The sequence below is a fragment of the Limulus polyphemus genome, unplaced genomic scaffold (assembly GCF_000517525.1).
Source record: "Limulus polyphemus unplaced genomic scaffold, Limulus_polyphemus-2.1.2 Scaffold6424, whole genome shotgun sequence".
Lineage (NCBI taxonomy): Eukaryota > Metazoa > Arthropoda > Merostomata > Xiphosura > Limulidae > Limulus > Limulus polyphemus.
Window position 1 is genome coordinate 24261 of NW_013672034.1, and position 20355 is coordinate 44615.

At 33.3% G+C, this 20355-nt stretch overlaps 1 protein-coding gene across 1 annotated transcript in view; it reads right to left on the bottom strand.

Annotated features, from left to right (window-relative positions):
* LOC106473707 (filamin-A-like) overlaps nt 1–13860 on the bottom strand; it is a 37970-nt gene extending 24110 nt beyond the window's left edge. Inside the window, exons 1-5 of the mRNA XM_013934386.2 lie at nt 13491–13860; nt 3981–4241; nt 2878–2975; nt 2427–2693; nt 1622–1699 (exon numbers count right to left, since the gene is read on the bottom strand). Coding sequence (XP_013789840.1) covers nt 1622–1699; nt 2427–2693; nt 2878–2975; nt 3981–4241; nt 13491–13827 — 1041 coding nt within the window. The 5' untranslated portion in view covers nt 13828–13860. The remainder of the gene's footprint in view (nt 1–1621; nt 1700–2426; nt 2694–2877; nt 2976–3980; nt 4242–13490) is intronic.
* Between the last annotated feature and the right edge of the window lie 6495 nt (nt 13861–20355).

Below are 20355 nucleotides of genomic sequence, written 5' to 3' on the forward strand. Positions count from 1 at the left end.
GTAATTTCATGCTTACAATGATAAAATTTGGGGTTTGTTTCCCCATGGTATACAGAACATAAATAGTCCTCTTCCAGTGGGTCACTGGCAGGAGTGTCCAGAGTCAGCACGAGCTTTGGGACAAACATCCTCACTGGACACCCTTTCTTTCTCTTTTTTAACATTTTTAACAACTTATTAAAAAGAATATCCTAAATTAGGACAGCAACGAACTGATAAACAAGAAAACATCATAGCAGAAGCCATTTTTAGCTTGCAGTGTAAGTGTAAAAATGTTAATAAAGTAACAACAAATATCTTCTAAATCTATAAAGTAACAAATATATATTAAATATTACTCAAATTATTATTTAAATCAGTCTTAATGTATCAAGTGTCTATATACAAAGAAAAGCCAAAAACTATGCTTATATAACCTAAGGGTGCTTTGTGGGCTTTATGGCATAACCAGGTTTCATTTGCCTAGGACCCTGAACTGTTTCTCTCTTTCGCCCCCCCCCCCCATTTCATGGACTTACAATGCTAAAAGCTGGGTCCATTTCCACATGGTGGACAGGACACAGATAGCCCCAAAATGTCTGAAATTATTACACTTAAGTATGACCATTTTTTTTAAACCAAAGTAAGTTCTCCAGTGCCATCTTCTGTTCATATTATCAACTTGTTTTTATGGCTTTGAGTTTACTTCCAGCACTTGAAAAACAAACATTATGGTCAGTCTCACCATTTGTGGATGAATGAAAGACATTTATCATCAAGATTTGTAAGCAAGTTTTATCAACAAATCATACTTATAGCCTGAAGAATATTTATTAATGAATTTTTATAAAGAATAAAAGTTTGCATTGGTTAAATTATATTTCAAATCATAAATTAGAAAATGAAACTGGAAGATTTAATAAGACAAATGCTTCTAAAAGATAGTAAAGATATTGTTTAATTAAAGATTAGTGAAACTGGAAGATTTAATAAGACAAATGCTTCTAAAAGATAGTAAAGATATTGTTTAATTAAAGATCAGTGAAACTGGAAGATTTAATAAGACAAATGCTTCTAAAAGATAGTAAAGATATTGTTTAATTAAAGATCAGTGAAACTGGAAGATTTAATAAGACAAATGCTTCTAAACGATAGTAAAGATATTGTTTAATTAAAGATCAGTGAAACTGGAAGATTTAATAAGACAAATGCTTCTAAAAGATAGTAAAGATATTGTTTAATTAAAGATCAGTGAAACTGGAAGATTTAATAAGACAAATGCTTCTAAACGATAGTAAAGATATTGTTTAATTAAAGATCAGTGAAACTGGAAGATTTAATAAGACAAATGCTTCTAAAAGATAGTAAAGATATTGTTTAATTAAAGAGCAGTTTTGTTTAGGAACTAAAAACGTTAAAACATCTTTAAGAAATCATAACCAATATATTATATGTGAAGGGACAAAGTGACTGTAGAAATGTCCTAAATAATATATTTTGATGAATGAATTACTCACCTAGAATAAGCATTAGTTACAGAAAACATTTAACAAAACTTACCCAAAAACTATAATACAAGGCAATCAGGAATAAACTAACATAAGCTCAGTATATAAGATAAAATGAAATAAAAAATATTTACTTTGTGCATTCCTTCCATCTTTGCAGTATAAGTAACTGTGTAGGTTTTACTTCGGTCATCGTTAAATTTGATTTCCACCTGCAGTGCAAGAAAAATTTATAAAATTTCTCCCTCAGAGGAATTATTTCAAGTTCAACTAAAGTTTGAAATAAATAGGTAGAGAAAACGTGACTGTGTATAGTAAAGGATTACATTACATAATACTAGAGAAATATAAGATTTTGTTGGTTATAGAGTACAACATTCCTCGAAGCAGAAAGGTGTAAAAGTTGTATTTAAAACTCTTGTACAATGCATTCAGACAGGTAAAAAGACTACAGAGAGCAGTTGTGGTTTTATATCTACAGTTTTAATGGAAAGTTTTTGACAGCTGTAATGTTGTTTGAAACAGTTAAAATATCTACAACTGTGGTTTTATATTTATAGTTCTGATGGGAAGAGTTTCATAGGTGTGAATTTTGAAGGAAATAACTAGAAATATCCTAATAGACAAGTTAAAAAGATAGAGCAATTACAAAAGATTTTGAGAAAATAAATAAAAATCAATCAAAATTTATTCTGAAGTTATTTGGATATCATCAACAAATAACAAAACCAAAATTAAAATGAAAGTAGAAAACTTCTTTTCTTTGTTATTATTATTATATGTGTAAAACAAATCCTCATCTATTAACTATGCAAGCTGTAAGTTGATTTACCAGTAAAAATTCTTCAGTGATAATGAAAAGCTTATAATCCTTGTGTTAAACATTTTAATAGAGTTGCAAGATAATCAAACAGCTTTAGAAAAAAGGTTCCAACTCACCGGTTCCATCTGTCCTTTGGGGTTCTCAATAAAAACTTGAACATCACCCTTCCCTGCACTGAATGTCTCAACAGTGAAGTTAGTGGGAGCACCAAGTACGACACCTGTGGGCTCAATACCTGGACCATAGCAACGGACTCTGTTGGGATTGACACGGGGACGGAGAGGAGCACCTGGTTTTAGCTTGGCATTAGGGTATTGAGACAAGTAGGTCATCATAGAAAGTTCGTCAACTTTTGGATTGACCACATGTTCTGGATTGATCAACTGAAATGGAAAGTTAACTACATTCATGTAATAGTAACAAACAAATTTCTGTGCTATTTCAGGCCTACAAATGACTGTCTCAAATTTAACAGTCAAGTCCAACAATAGAAGAACATGACTTAATACATCTTACACTGTTAGTAAAAAATGTTTATTAAAGAAACCATATTGAACCTTAACTTACCTGTGGTACATTTAACCAATCATTGGCCAGGCCCATAGCCTCTGATGCATTTTTTAGGGCATCATTAGGACTCCACTCTGGCCAATCAGGACACAGCCCTAACAGAATAAAAAAAGAATGTTATAATAGTATTCATAGATAGTATTGATGTTTACAGTTGTTATACTTTATTTTGTATGTCACAACAAGAGCTGGTGTCCGTATTCAGTCTTTGTTTTCTGAGATTAGCAACATATACAGACACTCATACTGGATAAATGTTCTAAGTGTCATTGTCTTAATATGTTGAGATTAGCAACATATATAGATACTCATACTGGATAAATGTTCTAAGTGTCATTGTCTTAATATGTTGAGATTAGCAACATATACAGATACTCATACTGGATAAATGTTCTAAGTGTCATTGTCTTAATATGTTGAGATTAGCAACATATATAGATACTCACACTGGATAAATGTTCTAAGTGTCATTGTCTTAATATGTTGAGATTAGCAACATATACAGATACTCACACTGGATAAATGTTCTAAGTGTCATTGTCGTAATACGTAGAGATTAGCAACATATACAGATACTCATATTGGATAAATGTTCTAAGTGTCATTGTCTTAATATGTTGAGATTAGCAACATATATAGATACTCACACTGGATAAATGTTCTAAGTGTCATTGTCTTAATATGTAGAGATTAACAACATCTACAGATATTAATGCTGAAGTAAATGCTCTAACTAAGTTTCACCTAATAATTTCTTTCTTTCTTTAAATAAACATATTACTTGACCATTTTATTTACCAGGGGACAGATCACATTATCTTGAACATGTAAGATATATGTAACCTATACCATTTTACTTAGCATATTTGAAACCTGCAATATGTGTGCTTATTGACAAACAGTACAATGCTTTATGTGGCTTCTATGAAAGAAATAATGAACAATAAAAAAATTAGTTCATATGATTAATCTTATGACTGGAAAGATGCTGAGTGTGAAATTTGAAACAATTCTGTTTGAAATGTGAAAACTTGCCTTCAGTCTTGTATAAAACGTCTCATTCACTAATATACTACTAATTATCATTAATTCAGACAAACCTGGTGCCACAGCATCAACCAAAGCACCCATAGCTCGACCATCATTCCAATCAGAAGTGAAGTTGTTGATTGGAAGATCTGGAACTTTTTTCTTGATCCATCCAAGTAACCTTTGTTTAGGAGTCGGACCTCCCTTGGACCCAAGGACCAGGTCTGCATCCTCGCCCTCCCACATTGGCATTGAGATGGAATAATGCAGGATAAGTGTCCATATCAGTCCAAGAATTAGCTTCAGTTTGCAGTCCACAATGTCAGTACTGTCTGTAAATAAAAAAAGTAAACACATAATCCTCTATAGCTCTACAGAATCATTACTTTAAACAAAATATCCATAAGAAGAAAAACAGTAATACTTATACATTGATATGTGGAACTTAAAGCTGAATTTATGACTACAAGACCTAAGCTACTGATTAATTAATGTTTTTAGCAAACACTGGGATCTCAAATACCACCACATGTACTTTATAAGTTTATTTACTGCAGAAATGAGTGATATTAATGGAATTTTCCTTTCTATTTAAATGTAATTTTGTCAAAATTGCAAATTTCAATAAACATGATATAATTTCGACTCTCTTGTGTCATTACTTTCAATAAGTTTTACAGAGATATCAACAGTCACATATTCTCATGTTCATACGCATTAATAAAAAAAATAAGGCATTTTAGTCAAATTACCAGCTTTCTATAGTACAATACATTGTGGTTGGTTGATCAGCTGGATACAGGTCAAATTAAGCCTCACATTGATCTAGAAAATGCATCAGATTGTACAATTTTGCTTTATAGAAAAAAAATTTTGGGGGGAGAGCCTTTTAAAAATATGTACATTTTAAATGCAAGGTATAACTGTAAACTTTATTTTATTAAGTGTTTTAATGCCATATTCATGTGTCTTAATAATCACATGAAATATGTCAAAAAACAGTTCACTATTTTATTGCTAGAATACATGCTCTTGAGCTGGAGTGGTTGCAAAGTGCCCGACACTAAAGTGAAAGAATGTATGCTAAGTGTTCTAAGAGAGTTATATTAGTGTTCACAGGGAATTATGAACAGCAAAGCTAACACACTAAATAGTCGCTCTACTATGTTCAAACACAATTTCAAAATTTACAGTACTGAACAGGCTACCAAACTAACTCACTAACTTGGTAATCAATCAGCAACACTAACATAATCACCCATCTTTCCCACCATACTGTACTCACTAAACTACTCATCAATCCACTGTTGTTGTTATATTGTTTGCTCCAACTCTCAAGAAAAGTTGAGACATCGCATGATATCACAACTAAAACATTCTCTAGCCAAAACATTTGCTTTTTCCATGTTTCCATGACAAAACAAGTGTCTATTCAGGTAGGCGTTCTAATAAATGATGACTAATTCACTTCACATCACACGTGTCCAGCCTCCTTATTTCTCATACAGCTTGAAAAAAAAAATTGGTTTTCAAATTCAGATTATTTCGTATGCTTCCTGATCTATCCTCCTGTTATTAAGCCGATCTATTCTATACTTGCACGGAAATCCGTTTATCTGAGAATACAATATTAGAATGATTCCTGAAATAGAACAATTATCTGATAGGGAAAAGTTAATATCTTTTAATTCAGTTTTAAAAAATTAAGATGTAGCCAGATTCAAATTTATCCATGGAGGTCGATAGGCTACAAGACTGATTTCTTTGTGCTGAATTCTAAAGAGAGTAAGACGAAAGGACACAAGTTTAATATTTGGAAAATACGGGCTAAGCTCTAGTAAAGAAAGTTTGATTTGTGGAATGAGTTGTTGTCAGAAGTTGTGGAGGCTAGAACTTTCCAAGAGCTTATGACAGGAATCGAAGATTTCCTGAAAAATAAAAGGCGAGTTCTTGGGAATGGGTGTGAAGGGACAGCTTTGAAGGACCAAATTGGCTCTTGCTGCCTGTATATCATAATTATATGAAGAATAGTAAATAATATTTTGCATTACAATCTTTTTCTATCTTCAAAGTTCTATGCCTTTATTATTCATGCCAAATGATTGTGGAAAATTAACCCCGAATACATTTCGCATTTAACACAATTTTTTCCTTCAAACTGAGCAGTGGTAAATACGACTCAAAAATACAGCAAAATCTTTTGGGGTCAGGTCACGACTATTACACAAAAATACTTTTAAAAACTTATAACAAAAACGCTATGTATGAAATATGGAATCTCATTACGAGACCTACACCCAGTGCTAATAGCTACTGCAAACGCACGTTCTTGTGCTGTGTATGTGTGTTGCGACCCTATTTACGTTTTGATAAATCATTGCCTTTTATGGATTTTAGTTTACGGTACAACGTGACTTAAGATTGCACATAACAACCCGGTACGACCTGTATCCGCTAGTCAGGCATCCCTCGTGCCCCATTACTCTCGTTCCTACCTTTCACTGCAATAACAAATAATGAATGGAAAAATATTTTAGAAAATAATAAGTGGTTCGTCCACAGGTAAAATTAACAATATCGCCTTCTTTGGAACAGAAACTTATATTTTCTTGTTAACTATTATTGGACCTAATTATTCTAGACAAAAGGTATTACAATGTTTCATTTTAAAATTTTATAAGCTAATGACGTATTCTTCATCACCTAATTCGAGTAAGTTTTCTAGTTTCATAACATTTCATTAAAAATCATTTCACAGAAAAAAATGTATTGTGTGATTCACTTATCGTTTTCGTGTAAATCAAGATTTTATTGAATAAAAAAAAAGTGGCGTGGCCAAGTATTCAATCAAGTTATCAACACGTCCAGTTTTAGTTCCACTCTGACAATGACAATACATCATTTAAAGTGTGTATAACAAAAGTTATGATCCACCATAGAGTCTGGGGCTTAATGTGTGTGTGTATATACGGTGTCCATTCTAAGAAAGAACACATCATGTTTCCGGAATGACACACTTTACATCCCTACACGAAGTGATGCCAACATACTAAACAAGGCAAACAACAATTAATCTTCTCTTTTTACCTGATGGACGTTTCTTTGAAGAAAAATGAAGAATTTGAGTGATGTCAACAGGTCTCAACATTTGTTTAGCAAAAACAGAGACAATTAAGTGACAATTCATCTGTCCTGGCCTATAAACATTACCCCTACCTCCTACAAAAGGCGTGGAACAGTTTCATATATCTCAGGAAACACTTCTCTTTCCAAAACGGGGAACAAAAGTCTCGAGGAAAAAGAAGTGACGATGTGAAAGGAATATCATGTCTGTGCCAAGAATCTGTTTCGAGACGTCAGATCGTGAGCTCGTGTACTGATCATGTGACTATATATGTATTTATGGTGTTTATGATGCTTTATTCTTTTTAAGAATCCGTTTATATCTTGTATTTCTGTTACATACATTTTAATTCAAAGCAATTTCCTTTATATACGATATTATTGGCCATATATATGTTCTTACGTTAGTGTTAAAAAATATGTTTATTTTGCTCTTCCTTTTGATTTTCAACAAAGGCCTACTTTTTTTTGCACTTTGCATTCATAGTTGATATTAACTTGTTGTTCTTTAGCAAAAAGACCCACCCCAATACCCCGGTGGCTCAACGGTAAGTTTCAGAGCTTATAACTCTGAGACTTGGATTTCGATACCCTTGGTTGGCAGCGCATAGATAACTCATTGTGTAGCTTTGCGATTAACAAGAAACAAAAAGGAAAGCTTTTGTCAAACAAAAATATTCATTTTGGAAAATGTTAAGGACAATGATTTACCTTGAAAACAAATGACGTGGAATATTTGTTTTGCTATCCAGCCGATAATGATTCTCTACACCAGGAAAATTTTACAACAGCGTTGTCAAAGTATTACATATTATCTTTCCTCTGGCCCACTCGACACTACTCTAGCATGTTGAATAGAACTAAATATACACTTATAACGCAGCGTTATAAGCAAACTTCCACCAAAGCCGCTGTGATAACAGTAAAAGTTAGGCCTACTTACTGAATTGCGGGATTCTGTTGTGTGATTCCTATTATACCCATTTGGTGACCTTTTTTTTATCAACACAATAAGAAATTCATGTTAAACTGATAACCAGAATTTTGTACTATCAGTTTATCGCGATAATTACAATATGCATAATACAATGTCTATTTTCCGAATCATTTTGTAAATACACAGTTTTTAAAATGACGAGGTATCTCTGAAAAAAAAAGCCTAAATTTTAAACTTTTAATACATGGGCCGAAAGTTGCAAGTAACAGGTGGCGTTGAAAGCGGAAATTTAGGTCATTAACCCAAATGACCAACTGGTATAATTATATAATTGTATAATTATTTTCACAGAGCAGCAGGATTATACTTTGCAAGAAGGAAATTCTTGATTTAATTTGGAAGGAAATCTAAATTTACGGGTGATATATATTTAAATCTCTTTCTTTCAACTGTTCAAACATACTTTCACACTCTTAAAATAAATCCTTTTTTAACCTTTAAGCTAAGAAGTAACAATCTAAAAATATGGGACTGTTGTGCTGCTGTCGCACAATTTGACAGGAAACGTTCAGTTGGTATTATACCTGACGTACCCATTCAACACAGGGAAGACATAGATAAGTGTGCGTGTGAGAGGGGGGTTGGATTCGAACGCCGACTCCCAATGTCGCTCACTAGGGGACCCCCAAGGATTTTACCAGGTCTACAATAAACATGCTTCAGAGACCTCCAGTAACAATATCAGTCTATACAAGACACGTTGCAGTGCCAACTACACTAACCATATCAGTATAAACAGAACACTGCAGGGTAAACTACACTAACAATATCAGTATAAACAGAACACTGCAGGGTAAACTACACTAACAATATCAGTATATACAGAACACTGTGCAGGGTAAACTACACTAACAATATCAGTATATACAGAACACTGCAGGGTAAACTACACTAACAATATCAGTATATACAGAACACTGCAGGGTAAACTACACTAACAATATCAGTATATAAAAGACATGTTGCAATGGCTTAGACGAAAATGTACTCATAAGAGGAAGCACTCCAATCTCTCATTACAATAATCTACATTTCACTGTATATAGCTATTGCGTCATTCAAAATACACACACAGGACTTATATGACGAAATTGTGGGCTTTCTGCAAGGTATTTAAATTTAGGCCTCTTTTAATACCTAAACTTGACATGAAAAATGAAATTTGTCTTCTCATATTTAGATTTTTTTTCTAAGTCACATGTTTTATATATGTATATAGTACGTGATGTGTGAACATTTACTTATAAAATTTATCTTTTATTACTTCTTCGACAACTTTCTCGAAATTCAACGCATCATCCGGTGGAGAACGTTCCAATCGCGTGAGAAGCTCTTGTGACATGGATGATCTCAATCAGGTTTTAATTAGTTTCAACTTTGAAAATATTATATTAACAGGTACTACAGCTACTGTAGCTTTAAATATTACCATGAAGAAAAAGCACTCGCTGGGAGAAGATGTTGTTCAATAATCTTTGTAAGTAAAGCGTCAAATGTTTCTGGTAGAACTGTAGTAAGACTTCGAATTCAAATATTAAAACAATACTGTAAACATTTAAATCAGTGCAAGTTAGTACTATATGAAATTCATGCACGATTTTACCAACTCATTGTATTCTACATTTTCAATTATTTATTGTTACTAAGGTGGAATAATTTGATATAATTATGAAGCAGTTCAAGTCCATCTTCCATTTTCACTAGAGCACAGTCCAGAACAAAGTAAAATATTCAGTTTAGAGCCGTTGTTAAAATACAGCCCATGACAACATGAAACCTTCACCTTAAGGTACAGTCCACACCAACGTAAAACATTAACTTTCTAACCATTGTTAAAGCACAGTCCATAACAACGTAAAATATTAACTTTCTAACCGTTGTTAAAGTACATCCCACAACAACATGAAACCTTCACTTTCTAGCCTTTGTTAAAGGAAAGCTCACAATAACGTTAAGCATTTAGTTTTGAACAGTTGTTGTACAACAATGGCTATCTCTTCAACAATCCTGAAACAACTTATAATTATTCTGTAGCACTTGTCATGGGCGCTTTAAGGGCGCTGGAACTAGGGATGCTGGGATGTGTTTGTTTTTACTTAAATACATAAACATGTGCTGATGCTGGGTTTGTTTTATTAACATGTTTTAATATAGTATATCAAATACAATTAGCTTCGATAATTTTCAGTAACCCCCTATAAAAACTGTTCCAGCGTCAGTCTGGCACCTTCGAAATAATTTTCCTTACATTAAAGAAGGATTTGCTGTTGCATCGTTTACTAGCAGTATCAGTTCTCACTTCTTATTGGCTAGAAATATTTGTATAAACACATCTTACCAAACTACTAAAGAAAGTTGATGCTAGCTCGTCTTTTAATGATCCAGCTATAGAATAGGCAGGCCCGGCATGGCCAGGTGGTTAGGGCGCTCGACTCGCAATCTAAGGGTCGTGGGTTCGAATCCCCGTCCCGCCAAACATGCTTGCCCTTTCAGCCGTGGGGGCGTTATAATGTGACGGTCAATCTCACTATTCGGTGGTAAAAGAGTAGCCCAAGAGTTGGCGGTGGGTGGTGATGACTAGCTGCCTTCCGTCTAGTCTTATACTGCTAAATTATGGACGGCTAGCTTAGCTTTGCGCGAAATTCAAAACAAACAGAATAGGCTACACTATTCCTTGAAGTTTCTTTTAATTTTATTAATTATGCCAAACAATTTTACATTGCCATCTAGTGTTGGAAAGAGGCTTAATAAAGGACTCTAAATAGCTAGTTGTTGCCACAAAAATAGTATGCATTCTTTGAAGGAGACGGGAAAAAAGTTTTGACCAGTTGCAAAATATCACAGTGTTCAAAACATGGCAGACACAAGAAACAAAAAATGTCAATTTGTTTTTAATTGCAACAACCCAAGTGACGCATACTTGTGTTGGCTTCTTATAGTTACGTCATTATACCCCTGACCTCGGCGATATAACCTCTGATAGAGCAGAGCTCGTTCATTCAGTCCCGACATTACCTTGGGTGAGACCATCAACATTTCATGGGGCCAAGCTCCGAGGTCCCTTCCCTGTAGCGCTGGTCTTACCATCATTCCTTGTATACTTACTATTTTTGAGATTACCGACAGCTATTTTGATGCCTTGGTGATACAGTACACTTTATACGATTATTTTTTACAGCAATTACTTTAACAAATGCACGACTAATGCAATCACCTTATTGAATACACCTGTTAACTGCTGCTATTCTATTTCGATCAAAGTTTCAACTCCCTACTGTAAAATTCGTTTTTAACTGGTATTGTAACTCCTTTAATTTAATAAGACATTACACGTGTCAATTGCTTTTCTCGTGATATTCTAGTTCTTTGAATTTATTATCACAAACGAAAACCTTTGTCAGTTACTTGCATTTTACAGTCGAGAAACAATTTACAGAAGACTCACTGCATCTAGTTTTAAAGAAAGAACCAACCATGGACGTGGTACATTCTTCTGTGTTTCAATTTCCTAAAATATTTATCCTTTGAAAGTCGTTTTTGAGTCTAATATTCATTAGGTCCATGATTTACTAGCACATCACTTATTCACAGATATGTTTTGTAGCCATAAACCAATATTAGAAACATAAAGTTCTGTAATATTGTTATCATCTTCGTTAATTGTTTCTTCAAAATACAGAAAATACTCTTCTGCTACTTGGATATCTTTTGCTCTGTAGTGGCTGGTCGTCTCCTTTCATTTTAGGATCAAACATTTATCAGATGCGTCTTTTTCTGTTTTGGAGCTTCCTCTGATTGTTTTCCCTCTTTTCTTTTCACAACACTAGATTTATACTTTCTCAGGCCTTTACTCATTTTATAGATAAGTATTAATTTAAATAATTATTAATTAATCAAAATTATTGAGTAATTTAGTATTGTTTTTATTCCTTCTCGTTAAATTATTTCTTGTATTGGGTTCTTCGTTGGTTAATTTTCTTTTTGGGTTATTTGCCTTTATGGCGTTCGGAAATATTTTACAGCTGTTCCACGCACGCTTGTGTATAACAGTTCCCCCAGCACGAACGTTTGTACGCGCACTTTCGAGATGGCTCTCGAACGTGTTTCCATTTGAGTGATGTGTTCATGACATAGAGTCAAATAACTGATTCACGCTTGTACTGTCTGCCAGGCGCTTATGGAAAGTACATTGAACAAAACAAAATAATTACTACCTATCTTATACATAAAGCATACAAGTTTTAAAATTAATAATTTGTTATTACAGTGTTATTTGGCAACTGAACAGAATTAAATTTATGGTTACTTTTTGTTGTACTGAGTTAATACACTAAATTAAACATATTAATCATATATATTCTATATTAAAGTTAACTGCATGTCGTAACTTTTAATTGAAATGTATATTCATCTTTCCATCCAGACAAAGGTAGCAAATGGAGTGTTCAAAAAGCTTAGAGGATATACAGATTATTGAAAATAAACACAGATACCGGTATTAGCTATTGATTTTCCAACCCACGGTTTTCAGCAGGACTGTACTCTTCACATCCAAAATAAATAAATAAAAAACTTCTAAACGTAAGCATATTTATATGTTTTTAATACGGATTAAGGAAATCCTTCCCTTTAAGCCTAATTTTAACATTTTAAATTTCATTTCTTCTACTTTGCCGCAATTTCCACAGCTATATTTAGCCAATATATGTACATGGTATGTCAATAGCACGTGGTATTAATAACCAATCATAGCTCTCTTTAGTCAATATATTTATATAGTATATCGATAGCACGTGGTATTAATCAACCAATAACAGCTCTCTTTAGTCAATAAATGTATATAACATGTTGATAAAAACTGAGAATTGATCAGCCAATCACTCTTCTCATTAGTCAGTTTCTTTTAATTACGGCTGCGTCTTTCTACATGAAAGAGTCCTACATCATATTTTTGTAAGTATCTGATTATAGTTACAACAAATGTCAGTAACTATACTCGTTTTTGTTTGTTTTTTTTAATTACGACAAACGTCATTAATTATGCTCTTCACTTGGTTTCAGTTACGACAAATGTCATTATGTTAGTGGTTTAAAAAACAAAAACATGTTGCGCAGTGAACTGGCGCATGACGTCGGGTTATTCGAAACAGTACCAGCACGGTTTCTTACAGTAACAAAAACGGATCTGTACAGAAAATATAAGTAGCAATGGCACCTTATTTAGATAAAGTATTTTTGTGTTTCATAAGCTAAGTTTCACAGATCTATAAAAGCGGTATCATACTGAAACTGTGTATTTTACAACTTGTATGTGTTTAACTGGAGTTCGAAAAATGAAAATATTCAAAATCAGAAACGTGAAATTGGCATGTTTTCGAAATCATCATGATTTGTGCACGTGGAGTTGCGATTTGGAAACCAGGCCACAAATATTTTCTATCAACAACAAAAATAGACTTACCAATGTTTACAATTTTGATTCCTTCGTCTTCTTCCAAAAACTTCAGGGCAACGGAAACGTTTTCTAATTTTTGGGACCGGAAAGAAGGTTTCTTATTGTGCCTAGGTAATTTCTTTCCGGAAAGGACTTCAATGAGAGCTATCAGCTTCAATCCGTCGGATAAGTCCGTCTCCAAGCTGTTGATAGTTTTACTTACACTTTTCAAGTGCTCGTTAGCCCACCTGGTGAACGTATTCTGTTGAATACGTTTCCATACAGCGTCTTCCGCCAGCTCGCGCTCCATCTCATCCTCCTCACCTTCGGGCCTTGCACCCGATTTTTCATCTGCAGCCTGCATGATGATGTTGTGTAACTTCTTCAGTCAACAGAACCTAGTGGTGTCGTACAACAGAAAATTTTACTAACTATGGGCAGGTTTTGCAAGTTATAAACAAGTAATAAGTAACCATGTATGAGCATTGAATAAACAAGTAATAAGTAACCATGTATGAGCATTGAATAAACAAGTAATAAGTAACCATGTATGAGCATTGAATAAACAAGTAATAAGTAACCATGTATGACCATTGAATAAACAAGTAATAAGTAACCATGTATGAGCATTGAATAAACAATGAATAACTAACCATGTATGATAATTAAATAAACAAGTAATAAATAACCATGTATGATAATTGAATAAACAATGAATAACTAACCATGTATGATAATTGAATAAACAAGTAATAAATAACCATGTATGATAATTGAATAAACAAGTAATAAATAACCATGTATGACAATTAAATAAACAAGTAATAAGTAACCATGTATGATAGTTGAATAAACAAGTAATAAATAACCATGTATGATAATTAAACAAACAAGTAATAAGTAACCATGTATGATAATTGAACTAACAAGTAATAAATAACCATGTATGATAATTAAATAAACAAGTAATAAGTAACCATGTATGATAATTGAACTAACAAGTAATAAGTAACCATGTATGATTACTTATTACTTGTTTATTCAATTATCATACATGGTTATTTATTACTTGTTAGTTCAATTATCATGTATGATAATTAAATAAACAAGTAATAAATAACCATGTATGTTAATTTAATTTTTTTTTCTAACAGTGACGTATAGACTCCATGACGATTTTGAAACTATTTGTTCTAGAAGTGACACTGGAGATTCCAGGACAAGTTTCTTCACCTCTGATCAGTGTAATTCAGACTCACAGATGTACAGTATATATCCTCACATTATAACAGAAATAAAAAAAATCCTGGTTTTGAGTGTGCAATACTATGGTTCTCTTTTCCTTGCTGCATGTAAAAACTTTCATAATTCAATCTTCTCATCACCAATCCAGTTTCTAATAACATCGAGCCAAGTGACAAGTGAGTCTGTCCGTCTGTCTCTCGAACATTGGAATCACCGCTAACCTTTCGTCGGGTTTCATTATATACCTATAGTAGCGCGTCTTTTATTTTCTGCATATGACCAGTGGTCGTCTTTTCGCATTCCGGTATTTCCTTGTCATCTTTGTAGCTGATCTTCATCATTCGTGCCCCCAGTGGCACAGATAGAAACCGGGTTTCGATGCCCGTGGCGGTCAGAGAATAGATAGCCCACTGTGTAGCTTTGTGCTCAACTTCAAAACAAACAAATTCCTAATTCGTTTATAACACAGCATCTCAAAATCATACCAGTATCGGAGAAAGTTCAAGTGTTTATCCTCAATATTTTATAATACGATAAAACACGTAAAACCTCATACTCAAACTGTCATCAAAGTTAAAACTTACCCTTATTTGTAACAGCACATTTAACACTTACCCTTATTTGTAACAGCACATTTAACACTTACCCTTATTTGTAACAGCACATTTAACAGTTACCCTTATTTTTAATAGCGCATTTAACAGTTACCCTTATTTGTAACAGCACATTTAACACTTACCCTTATTTGTAATAGCGCATTTAACAGTTACCCTTATTTGTAATAGCACATTTAACACTTACCATTTATTTTTAACAGCACATTTAACACTTACCCTTATTTGTAACAGCGCATTTAACACTTACCCTTATTTGTAACAGCACATTTAACACTTACCCTTATTTGTAATAGCGCATTTAACAGTTACCCTTATTTGTAACAGCACATTTAACACTTACCCTTATTTGTAATAGCGCATTTAACAGTTATCCTTATTTGTAACAACACATTTAACACTCACCATTTATTTTTAACAGCAAATTTAACACTTACCCTTATTTGTAACAGCACATTTAACACTTACCCTTATTTGTAACAGCACATTTAACACTTACTCTTATTTGTAATAGCACATTTTCTCAGGTGCTATCATGGAATTTGGGTTAGTGCTACGTTAGTCCAAGCGAGTTTAAAAATCATCTGTTGTGGTATTTACTATTCAAACCGGATGTGACGTAAAATGGCACAAGTAATTGCCCTTATTCTTCACCTTATTTTAATCTTGTGACATAGTTTTGTTTTTGTCTATTGTAGATTTGCTATCATGAATTCTTTCTTCAGATTATACAGATCACTACAAGTTTTCACTAATGATGAGATATTTAAACAGCTGTTGTTTGTCTTCTATGGTTTTTTAAAGTAATGACTATTTAAACAGCAAACAGTTCTAGTTTCGGGTGTCATCTGAAAGCCGAAACTATATTAATAATGGCCTTCCAATTTATGGTTACAATTATTGTCAGAGAACGAACACACCACTCAATCTCTTCACTATTTATGATACGTATAGCAAGACTAAACATGATTTTATCAGTAGGTTTGTTTGCTTGTTTGTTGTTAAGCACAAAACTACACAGTGGGCGATCTGTGCTATGCCCACTGTAGATATCGATTTACTGCTGAGCCACGGGGGGGAGGTATAAGTAGGAACGATGGATATATTAAATTCCTTAATCAGATATAATGTATATCAGTTACTGTTAAAAGGTTCTATTCCTCTATTTACTGGTGTAATGGCAGCAGACAATCTCCTAAATAATGTGAGGTAAATTTACCAAGTTACCGCCGTGTTAGAAAAACCACGAAACGCCACACCATACTTGTTGCGCCATCTCTTGACTAAAGAGGAACTATCTGCTGAGATATTGAGGTGTTAGAGAAACACTACACCACATGTACCACGTATCTCTCGAATGAAGAGGAACTCTTAGCATAAGTGTTGCTTGTTATTTTCAAAATATACTTATAAGACAGATAAAAAAAATCAGTTTTAAACCACCATGATGTCTCCAACTTAAGCCTGAATCTATTTGAATCAGTTAGACGACAAGTGATTTTGATCACCATTGCGATTTAAAACTCAGTTTAATCTGTATAAATTAAGCCTAACTTTTCAAACAAAGATCAGTTTGTTTGTGTTTTTGTTTTATTTAGAAGCAACACTGCTTGACTACGAATTCATATTTTCAACAGCTGTTGTGGTCACCACTAAACTGTTTAATAACAGCTGTAATACAGATTCTAGTTCATACATAGTTCTTACTAAACAGCTGCTGTAGTCACAACTGAACTGTTTAATAACAGCTGTAATACAGATTATAGTATATATACATAGTTCTTACTAAACAGCTGCTGTAATCACAACTGAACTGTTTAATAACAGCTGTAATACAGATTCTAGTATATATACATAGTTCTTACTAAACAGCTGCTGTAGTCACAACTTAACTGTTTAATAACAGCTGTAATACAGATTCTAGTTCATACATAGTTCTTACTAAACAGCTGCTGTAGTCACAACTGAACTGTTTAATAACAGCTGTAATACAGATTCTAGTAAGAACTATGTATATATATTATTAAACAGTTCAGTTGTGACTACAGCAGCTGTTTAGTTAGCTGTAATACAGATTCTAGTATATATACATAGTTCTTACTAAACAGCTGCTGTAGTCACAACTGAACTGTTTAATAACAGCTGTAATACAGATTCTAGAATATACACAGTTCTTTCTTAAATACAATAAATACACGAAACAAACTGATCGTTATTTATGACGTGTCCGTAATCATGAACAAATTTGCAAAAACAAAAAAGAAAAACACATGGTACTTAAAAACTTTGGCATAATTGTATGTATTCATATTTAAAAAGTCATATTTGAACATGCCTTACGTAATCGAACTGTTAAAAATAAGCAAATAATTCTAGACAGATGTGAAACAAACAAAAATTGATTTTAATTCCAATCTACAGAGAGATTTTCTGTACTTGTTCATATTTTTATCATTCAGAGATTATAAAAGTAAATTATGAAATGAATTTAAAAAGTTATTAACCAGCCTTAAAAGTTGTATTTGCTCATGATTATGGTAATCTTCGTCCTTTCAATTCACATATTCATCTATATAGAGAGATCAACTACAAATGAAGAAATAGCTGAACATATTTACAGTCATGAAGAGAGAATAAATAGACACAAAAAAAAGAAAATAGATGAAGAGGAATAAACAGCTAAATGGACAGATAATTAGAAAATAAGTGAAGAAGAACCTAGAAATATGTAATTAGATAAACAGATGAATATTGTATCGATTATTTGATAAAGAGAAATAAATAATTAAATAGACAGATAAATAGGAAGTGCATAAAGAGTGGATAAACAGAAATAGATAGATAAAAAAATGAAAAATAACTGTGGAGCCAAATAACCAGATAAGGGTTGACATAAAAAACACGTGTGATGGAATGTGGCCAATCAAAGGTGACTCACTTTCCTGCTACTGACCGCTAAATAGGTCACTAACCACAGATGTGGTAACTGAACTCTGGTTATCAATCAAAATTGTAAAGTTCATGCCATTAAATTTTATTTGCACATAATTATATTTTCTTGACGAATTTGGGTTGGACTGAAGAGCAGCACATTTCTTCGTCATAATGTTCGAAAAATTACGATATTTTACATCTTTCCTGATACAGGGCATTCTGTCTGTATTTCTACGATAGTATTCCAAGCGATCTTCTCCTCAGGTGAAGAGATGATGATGAAGGTTAGGGTTAGTGTGAACTTAGTAGACATTATAGTACTGATGTATGAAGGGTGGAGGCGAGAGTTAGTGTGAACTCAGTAGAAATTATAGTACTGCTATGTGAAGGTGAGGGTTAGTGTGAACTTAGTAGACATTATTGTACTGCTATATGAAGGGTGGAGACGAGGGTTAGTGTGAACTCAGTAGACATTATAGTACTGATTTATGAAAAGTGAAGGTTAGGGCTAGTGTGAACTTAGTAGACAATCTAGTACTGATGTATGAAGGGTGAATGTTAAGGTTAGTGAGAACTTAGTAGACACTGTAGTACTGATGTATAAAGGGTGGAGGTGAGGGTTAGTGTGAACTTAGTAGACAATCTAGTACTGATTTATGAAAAGTGAAGGTTAGGGCTAGTGAGAACTTAGTAAACACTGTAGTACTGATGTATGAAGGGTGGAGGTGAGAGTTAGTGTGAACTCCGTAGACACTATAGTACGGTTATGTGAAGGGTGAACTCAGTGGTACTGCTACACTCTCTAACACCGCGTGTCAGATAATACATACTAACGTTATAAAATAACGCACTTATCCGCGCATGCGCACACAGACATAAATAGAGTTGTCTTCTTTCAGGAAGGTTTAGAAACTTATTAGGCCGGTGTATTTTTAACTTTCTTTTCAAGACGATCTTTGTTGCTGATACATGGCTATTCTGCTAGCATTTGAATTAGTTGGAAATTTTGTTAGGTTTGTCAGGTTATCTATGTCGCAAACCTTCTATGTATCAGTACATTTATCTTGATCTTTGTATGCTGATCTAGCTTTCTGTTTGTCTAAGTCTAAATGTTCTACATTTTTGCCTATTATGTATTTATACTAGATATAAATACATTAATTTCTTTCTGAACGTATAAAAAAACTGACCCTAATCACAACCTTGTATGATAAGCCCTAGTATAACTAACCCTAACCACACCTCCTTACCCACTGGAAAGTACATTATCAAAAGGGGAGATATGAAAAAGGGGTTGAGTGTTGTAAAACACTAATTAAGGACGATCATAGCGAACGAAATGTCGCTATATTCTTGTTTGAGTGATGAAATGCAGAAAAACCTGAGTTTATGACCTTATTTGGCGTTGTCCTGAATCTGATCTCCGACTGTGGATATTCGTTCTCGGCGTTTTCGTAATATAATGAGCGAAATTACATCATCTAGATTATACCGAAGTTTCTATGTGTACATCAACTAGATTAGACCTAAATTTCTTTGTTTACATCAACTAGATTAGACCTAAATCTCTACGTGTACATCAGTTAGATCAGGCCGACATTTCTATATGTACTTTAGCTAGATTAGACAGAAGTTTCTTTATTTACATCAGCTAGATTAGACCGAAGTTTCTTTATTTATATCGGGTAGATTAGACCGAAGTTTCTTTGTTTACATCAGCTAGATTAGACCGAAGTTTCTTTATTTATATCGGGTAGATTAGACCGAAGTTTCTTTGTTTACATCAGCTATTAGACCGAAGTTTCTTATTTACATCAGCTAGATTAGACCAAAGTTTCTTTGTTTACATCAGCTAAATTAGATCGAAGTTTCTTTATTTACATCAGCTAAATTAGACCGAAGTTTCTTTATTTACATCGGGTAGATTAGACCGAAGTTTCTTTGTTTACATCAGCTAGATTAGACCGAAGTTTCTTTATTTATATCGGGTAGATTAGACCAAAGTTTCTTTGTTTATGTCGGGGAGATTAGACCGAAGTTTCTTTATTTATATCGGGGAGATTAGACCGAAGTTTCTTTATTTATATCAGGTAGATTAG